General features: G+C 39.3%; 1 protein-coding gene and 1 long non-coding RNA gene across 2 annotated transcripts; both read left to right on the top strand.

Annotated features, from left to right (window-relative positions):
* Positions 1-3,011: 3,011 nt before the first annotated feature.
* On the top strand, positions 3,012-6,704 carry LOC108476017 (protein STABILIZED1). Its single transcript, XM_017778061.2, has one exon. It carries the CDS (start codon positions 3,175-3,177, stop codon positions 6,274-6,276), a length of 3,102 nt encoding a protein of 1,033 aa, XP_017633550.1. The 5' UTR covers positions 3,012-3,174; the 3' UTR covers positions 6,277-6,704.
* A 293-nt stretch (positions 6,705-6,997) lies between these two features.
* LOC128290245 (uncharacterized) lies at positions 6,998-7,781 on the top strand. The gene is made up of 2 exons (XR_008279919.1): positions 6,998-7,041; positions 7,195-7,781. It is a non-coding gene; the product is annotated as an uncharacterized LOC128290245 (long non-coding RNA).
* The last annotated feature ends 418 nt before the right edge of the window (positions 7,782-8,199 follow it).

Here is an 8,199-nt window from a genome sequence, read left to right as displayed (position 1 = left end):
GACTTAGTAATTGAGAGTTGGAGTTGAGGTAAGAAATTGAGGAGGTGCTAAAGCATGATAAACTTTTATGGTTTCAAAAGTCTCTATCAAATTGGATATTGAAGGAAGATAGAAACACGAGGTATTTTCACAGTCGCACGCTTGCTAGAAGTAGAAAAAACAAGATTGAGGGTTTCAAAATTGAGGGTGAGGAGTGGTGTTTTGATTCTGACGTGTTGGAACAACATATGGTGGGTTTTTTTAAGACACTTTATTATTCAGATTCTTAAGTCAGTGGAAGCCTTCTATGTACGAGAAAATTTCTTGAATTGCTACTGTTTGAGAGGGAAAATCTTCAGCTTCCAGTTTCGATGAAAGAGGTTTAGAGTGCAGTGTTCAGAATGGCTCCAATTAAAGCACCAGGGGTAGACGAGTTCATGCCAAGTTCTATCAAGTATAGTGGGGTACTGTTGGGTCTTCGATTTATTCACTAGTAAGGCAGGTGATGGAGGGGTGTCCTTTAGATGCTAGAATTAATAGAACCTTACTTGTTTTATTACCTAAGGTTCAAGGGTCGGATATGATTACACAATTTAGACAAATCAATTTATGTCGGTTTTGTAGGAGATCAACTGGTTGAGCCTGATTACGATGAGGTTGGTTAAGAACAACAATAAGAAGGGATTGATAATTTACATCGACAACCATGAAGGGATTTGATTTAGAGTTGTCATCTTGGGGGCGGCTGAAACAGGACCTGCAATATTTAACACATCATTAGTAACAACATCTCTACCAGTGTTATCTCTTAAGTGCTCATTACCATCATCATCATCATCATTATCATCAACGTGAACTATATTACATCTCTTAAAATAAGAGTGGGTTAAGATCAACATAAGTTGACTTGTTGGTACCCCTAGCTCTCAAGGCTGAGATAGTATTTCTAAAATGAATGTGGTTGGCATCCAATTCAATTTTATAACCCAAATTTTTAAAATTTTCTTCCATTTGCTCGTTGAGCATTTCTTTAACTTTTTTATCTTTATGCGGGCAATCATTTCTCTTATGTCCAATGGCACCACACCTAATTCAGACTTTACAAATGTGTTATTGTGAAACTTAATCCATTGTCTAACACTATTGTCTCATTGAATGATACATCCAACAATGAGAGGCTTCCAAGGATTGACATCCACTTAAATTTTGAGAAAGCAAATATTGCATGGGTTTCCATTACTATCATCAATTTGTAGGATACTGATTGCAATGTGACATAGACAAGTAGCAAAAAATGTTTGCAAATAATCAAAGGGAAAGCCCCATATTTGGATCTAAACATGCAACGAGTGAAAAAGGTCCAAGCTAGGGAAAATATTATGCGATCATCAGGTGAGCAAAAAAGTGCCCCCTTAATAGACCAAAGGCCTTTACGCAAAATAATATGGAGATCTGAAATAAGATCGAAGTAAAAATTAAAGAACTCACAATGTCTTGAGCTAACTTCAACCCCCTTGAGATTCCAAAATCTATTTATGATCCTCTAGAAGAGGTTCGGGGAAAAAGGTCTTATAATCATTAATATAACCAATAAGGCGATGGCTTTAGTGTGCCCTATTGATTTCTAATTTTTTGACTATCGAGAAGGATAACATGTCTCCTTATAATTGCAACATTAGTGTGATAGGGTTCGACTTGGATTGTGTGTTACATGTTGTTGACATCTTTAGAGGAGGTTTTTGAAGCTAAATTGCTTGACCAGCTACAATCTTTGATAGAACTAAGGCTCAATTTGGGTAAGGGAAATAAGGGAGGAAGAGGTTTGGATGGAGAACAAGTAACACTAAGGGGAGACTTAAAGGGGTAAAATGAGTGAGGGATAGGAGAGAGAAGTGAATTTGATGGAAAAAAAACCATGCAAGCTAGTTTCCTAGCATTTAAAATGATTATGAATCATAAGAATCAAAGAGATTGAGGGAAGAAAATGAATCAACTATTAGAGCAAAGGGGATGAGAAAAGATTATGAGAACTTGGAATGATCCAGATATAAGGTAATGATGATGAGGTAAAGAAATGAGGGGGAAAGAAAGAAAAAAGAGAGAAAGATGAAACGACAAAGGAAGAGAAAATACAATGGGAAAAATAGATGAACTAAGAGATGAAATTAGGAAAGTGGGAAAAACAAGAGAGAAATAAATGCGATTGCAGTGCAATGGCGGCCAAGAAGCCTCGAAGGGTGGGAAACTTCGAGGAGATCAATCATCATTGGCGGTGCTTAGGGCCGATCCCTAAGGAAGTACTCTAGAAAGTTCTTTTAAGGAATTTTTTTTATTTAATTATTTGGTTTGAAATTTTTTGCTTGACTTCTATTAGTTTTACCCTTTATTTTAATAATGAGTAGACACTTTATACGGGGGAATTTTCTATGCTCTACTTAAATTTATGAATAATGTGCTTTGCAAAAGCCTAAAGGCATATTCTAAAGAATGTTTTAGTTTTTTTCCCCTGTTGATATGAATCTATATTATTTATTAAATTTTTTATTGAGTCAGTATCACCCATCAACTAGGTTCTAACTTAGTTAAGGAATTACCAAAAAATTATTTTATTTGATAAGTTATATGATTATGTGGGTATTTTTGTTTTTATATATTTATAAATCAATAAAAAATTATCCATAAATGAGATTTAAATCAAGGATACCATGTATATAAAACTTTTTCATTTACCATTTGAACTAAAATAAGTTTTGTTTTTATATGAAACTTTAATAAGAATATTTGTTATATACATTTTAATAAGTAGCTATTAATTAGATGAAAACCATTCTTTTATTATTTATTTTATATTAATTTTAAAGATAATTTAAAATTTCTAGTATTATTTAATGTAGATAAAATGAAAATGAAAATATATTATATGTTTTCATACAAATCGGATCATTAGAAATTGACAGTCTGAAATCCGTAGAACCATAGTAAACTGGCCTACACAGTCATTCAAAATATGATGGCTAAAGCCCAAATCCAACCGCCTTTGTGTTTCGTGCTGAACACGGCCTTAACCTTCAAATCTCTCTCTAGTACTCAAAATATGACATCTCAATATATGCGTCAATACTTTTTCTTTTATGTATTTTTGGTTCAATACGAACGTAAGCGAGAGCCCAACCGAAATCGAAATCGAAGAAGAAGATGGTGTTCATCGCAACGCCTAATTCCAAAACTTTTTCCCTAAATCTAAACCCTAAAACCACCACTCTCCTTTCCCTCCAACAATCCATTCAACTCCGCACCCAAATCCCTATTTCTTACCAACACCTTCTCCTCTCCCCCAACCCCACCTCTTCCCTTCTCCATTCCCCCGATCCCGATTCCGTCCTTCTTTACCAACTCCAAATCACCCCTTACTCTACCTTATTCCTTCATGTTCCCCTCCGCGGTGGCACCCAACCTGGCCCCAGCGGTGCCGCTGTGCCCAAGCCACGCTTAGATTTTCTCAACTCCAAGCCTCCCCCTAACTATGTTGCTGGTTTGGGGCGTGGTGCCACGGGCTTTACCACTCGGTCTGATATCGGTCCCGCCCGTGCTGCTCCTGACTTACCTGACCGGTCCGCTACTACTATTGGTGGTGCTGCAGCGCCCTCTGGGCTTGGCCGTGGCCGCGGAAAGCCTGGTGAAGACGAAGAAGACGATGAAGGTGAGGATAAGGGTTACGATGAAAATCAGAAATTTGATGAATTTGAAGGAAACGACGTGGGTCTTTTCGCCTCCGCGGAGTATGATGAAGATGATAAAGAAGCTGACGCTGTTTGGGAGGCCATCGATAAGAGGATGGATTCAAGGAGGAAAGATAGAAGAGAGGCAAGGCTGAAGGAAGAGATTGAGAAATACCGAGCGTCTAACCCGAAAATTACTGAGCAGTTCGCGGATTTAAAGAGAAAGTTGCATACTTTGTCAGCCGAGGAGTGGGAGAGTATTCCAGAAATTGGGGATTATTCGTTGAGGAATAAGAAAAGGAGGTTCGAGAGTTTCGTGCCAGTCCCAGATACTCTTTTGGAGAAGGCAAGGCAGGAGCAAGAGCATGTTACGGCTTTGGACCCAAAGAGTAGGGCTGCGGGTGGGACGGAAACTCCGTGGGCGCAAACCCCTGTAACGGATTTAACTGCTGTTGGTGAAGGGAGAGGTACTGTCTTGTCTTTGAAGTTAGATAGGTTATCGGATTCTGTTTCGGGTTTAACTGTTGTGGATCCAAAAGGGTATTTGACTGATTTGAAAAGTATGAAGATTACTAGTGATGCTGAGATTTCGGATATTAAGAAGGCCAGGTTGTTGTTGAAAAGTGTTACGCAGACCAATCCCAAACATCCTCCCGGTTGGATTGCGGCTGCAAGGTTGGAGGAAGTGGCTGGGAAGATCCAGACAGCTAGGCAGTTGATTCAGAAAGGGTGTGAGGAGTGTCCCAAGAATGAAGATGTATGGTTGGAGGCTTGTAGGCTTGCGAGCCCGGATGAGGCCAAGGCTGTGATTGCTAAGGGAGTGAAATCAATTCCCAATTCAGTGAAGTTGTGGTTACAGGCTGCTAAATTAGAGCATGATGATGTGAATAAAAGCAGGGTTTTGAGGAGGGGTTTGGAGAACATACCGGATTCTGTGAGGTTATGGAAGGCTGTTGTGGAGCTTGCAAATGAGAAGGATGCAGCGACTTTGCTTGAAAGGGCCGTGGAGTGCTGTCCTTTACATGTGGAGTTGTGGTTAGCACTTGCTAGGTTGAAGGATTATGATAAAGCTAAGAAAGTGCTTAATAGGGCAAGGGAGAAGTTGCCTAAAGAGCCTGCTATATGGATTACAGCTGCGAAGTTGGAGGAGGCTAATGGAAATAATGCTATGGTGGGAAAGATTATTGAGAGGTGTATTAGGGCATTACAAAGAGAAGGATTTGTGATTGATAGGGAGGCTTGGATGAAGGAGGCTGAGGCGGCAGAAAGGGCTGGCTCTGTTGTGACATGCCAGGCAATCATTCGAAATACAATTGGGATTGGAGTGGAGGAAGAGGATAGGAAGAGAACTTGGGTGGCTGATGCTGAAGAATGCAAGAAGCGGGGTTCAATTGAGACTGCTAGAGCTATCTATGCTCACGCTCTTACTGTCTTTTTGACAAAGAAGAGCATTTGGCTGAAAGCAGCTCAGCTGGAGAAGAGTCATGGGACTAGGGAATCTCTTGATGCTCTTCTTCGTAAAGCAGTCACGTACCGGCCACAGGCTGAGGTTCTTTGGCTTATGGGTGCCAAAGAGAAATGGCTTGCTGGGGATGTGCCTGCTGCACGTGCTATCCTTCAAGAAGCATATGCTGCCATACCTAATTCTGAGGAGATATGGCTTGCTGCGTTTAAGCTTGAATTTGAAAACCATGAGCCTGAGAGAGCAAGAATACTCCTTGCCAAGGCTCGAGAAAGAGGAGGCACAGAGAGAGTATGGATGAAATCAGCGATTGTTGAGAGAGAATTGGGGAACACCGAGGAAGAGAGGAGGTTGCTTGATGAAGGATTGAAGCAATTCCCATCATTTTTTAAACTGTGGTTGATGCTTGGGCAGCTCGAGGAAAGGCTTGGTAACTTAGAAAAGGCAAAGGGAGTTTATGAATCAGGTTTAAAGCACTGCCCCAGTTGTATACCTCTATGGGTTTCTCTTGCTATTCTTGAAGAGAAAATGAATGGGATTGCTAAGGCTCGAGCTGTACTCACCTTGGCAAGGAAGAAGAATCCACAACAACCTGAACTCTGGCTTGCTGCCATACGAGCTGAGGCAAGACATGGCTACAAGAAGGAAGCCGATATCTTAATGGCCAAGGCATTACAAGAGTGTCCAAATAGTGGTATATTGTGGGCAGCATCTATTGAGATGGTTCCAAGGCCTCAACGTAAAACCAAGAGCATGGATGCCCTCAAGAAGTGTGATCATGATCCCCATGTCATTGCCGCGGTGGCTAAGCTATTTTGGCATGATAGGAAGGTGGATAAAGCCAGGACTTGGCTAAATAGGGCTGTGACTCTTGCTCCAGATATTGGGGATTTCTGGGCATTGTATTACAAATTTGAACTTCAGCATGGTAGTGAGGAGAACCAGAAAGATGTGATGAAAAGATGTGTTGCTGCAGAACCGAAGCATGGTGAGAAATGGCAAGCTATTTCAAAGGCTGTAGAGAACTCTCACCAGGCTACTGAAGCCATTTTAAAGAAAGTAGTGGTTGTGTTGGGCAAGGAAGAGAGTGCTGCGGAAAATAACAGTAAACACTAATTACTTTTAACTAATAGTTACTCGTGTACTTGGGGGTAGTGCCAGCTGAATCAATTCTGAAGCATGTTTTCTTTGGTTTTTGGACAATTACGGTGAGACTTTATCTTCAACTATGATGTTTTAAGCAGATAGCGTCTACTTGTTTTGTTGCCTCGTTTTGCTTATCATTGTTTCCAGAGAAATAACAATAAGACAAGCTTTGGAGTTTGGTTTACAGTGGATATCAGTCCTGTTTAGCTAGAGTAGAAGAGTACTATCCGTATTGTCGTATTAAAGCTTGAAAAGATCCAAAAGAATTCGAATGCTCTTTATATCTCAACATAGTTCTAATCTCATGACTGCTCGAAATTATCATTAGTATGTACTACTATTGCTTAGTTTAGTGTATATATAATATGAAGAATCAATAATCAACTTTCAGATGCATATGCCATGCCTTCATTGTGTAGTGCAGTACTTTTACCATTGATGATGGAGTTTTATTCTGAGATTTCCGTGTTGAAACTAGAGTTAATTGAAAAAAGCATCAATCTCTGAGAATGTTTTGGTTGATGATTTTTTGTAGTGCATTATTAAAACAATGGTAAAATATATCTATAGTTCTATTCTCTTTATCTTGTGCCTTGGCTGCATCACTTGCCTCTTTAGACAGCTGGTTTTGGAATGAATCTGAGTTCTTGTTCCGACTTCGGTGAACACCTGAATTTATCAGACTTAGTCACTCGCAAGCTGCAACACAGGTGGTTTGTTTGGTTCATATACAATGTAAAATTAGCCACTCCACATTTTACATGTGAACATGTATGTTTTTTCAAGTTATATTATTTGGCATGTTTCCTAATGGTAGCGCCTGTGAAACTCTTTCATGGTGAGCTTATTACAAACTTTCTTGTCTGCACATGCCTTGGCACCATGCAGTATACTCCATCTATCCTTGCCATTGGCGAGCTCTCTAGTCCTTTAAAGCTGGGGGCACACATTTCCATATTAGGTGTTTTTCTCTACTGGAATTGCATTGGGTGGAAGAGAAGTAGAAAATTTACGGTCTTTATATCATTTCCCATTTCTTTATCACTTGTACAGTATTTTTGTACACCTTTCCTTAAGGTCATTTTCTTCTGGTGAACCTATTTGCCTCAATAGCAGGTATCCCTACTGTGTTTGGATATTGGCATTTGGCATAGAGCTTCAATTATTTTATGATGAAAGTCATTTTGGAAATGTCCGGATAAGAATTAATATTGTGCTTGGAGCTGTCATGTATGTCGGCAATAATTTCATCACTTCATTGTCAACATGAAAACCATAAATGAAGACAGAAAGATTTGCATGTTGGTGACTGCTGCCAGAGGAGAAGGTAGGTTCAGTTTTGAAAACGGGATGAAAACGAAACACCAAAAAGACTCGTCTCCTTTAGACAACACAAGCGTTGGCTTTGGGCTGTCATAGGATGAAATGAATCAAATATCAGTTTATATTATCCAATAAAAAGTTGAAGTTTTAGACTTGTCTTGTATTTTCATTCGTCTAAATTGGTTTGATTTGAGCATTGCCATCTGAAATCTTGCAGAAACAGTATTTCGGCAACAATCAGACTCTGGCTACTTACTAAAGATGATGTCACATTAAAAGAATTAATGCACAAATCAAACAAAGAACAAATATAAAATTGTATCATACTGAGACATAACACAATCTTAAAGAAAGGTTTCAAGTTTTGATGAGCATTTATTTCCTTTTATATTTCTCCAAGTGATGCCTACTTATCCTCCCCAAGATATTGGAGAAGTGATCAAAAACAAAACTATAATTGTTATTTTACATAAGAACTCACGAGTCATGCTATTGCACTCGTACCCATCAATATTCTTTTTATTTGTCCATTCCTTCTGTCTAAACTTATTCACGAGTCAAATTACTTGT

The sequence above is a fragment of the Gossypium arboreum genome, chromosome 3, assembly GCF_025698485.1.
Source record: "Gossypium arboreum isolate Shixiya-1 chromosome 3, ASM2569848v2, whole genome shotgun sequence".
Classification (NCBI taxonomy): Eukaryota; Viridiplantae; Streptophyta; class Magnoliopsida; order Malvales; family Malvaceae; genus Gossypium; species Gossypium arboreum.
The sequence above is the reverse complement of the archived record's forward strand: the minus strand, read 5'-3'. Positions and strand labels throughout refer to the sequence as shown.

Excerpts from the sequence above, each read along its gene's own strand:
- LOC108476017 (XM_017778061.2), top strand. The coding sequence starts at position 3,175 with ATGGTGTTCATCGCAACGCCTAATTCCAAAACTTTTTCCCTAAATCTA.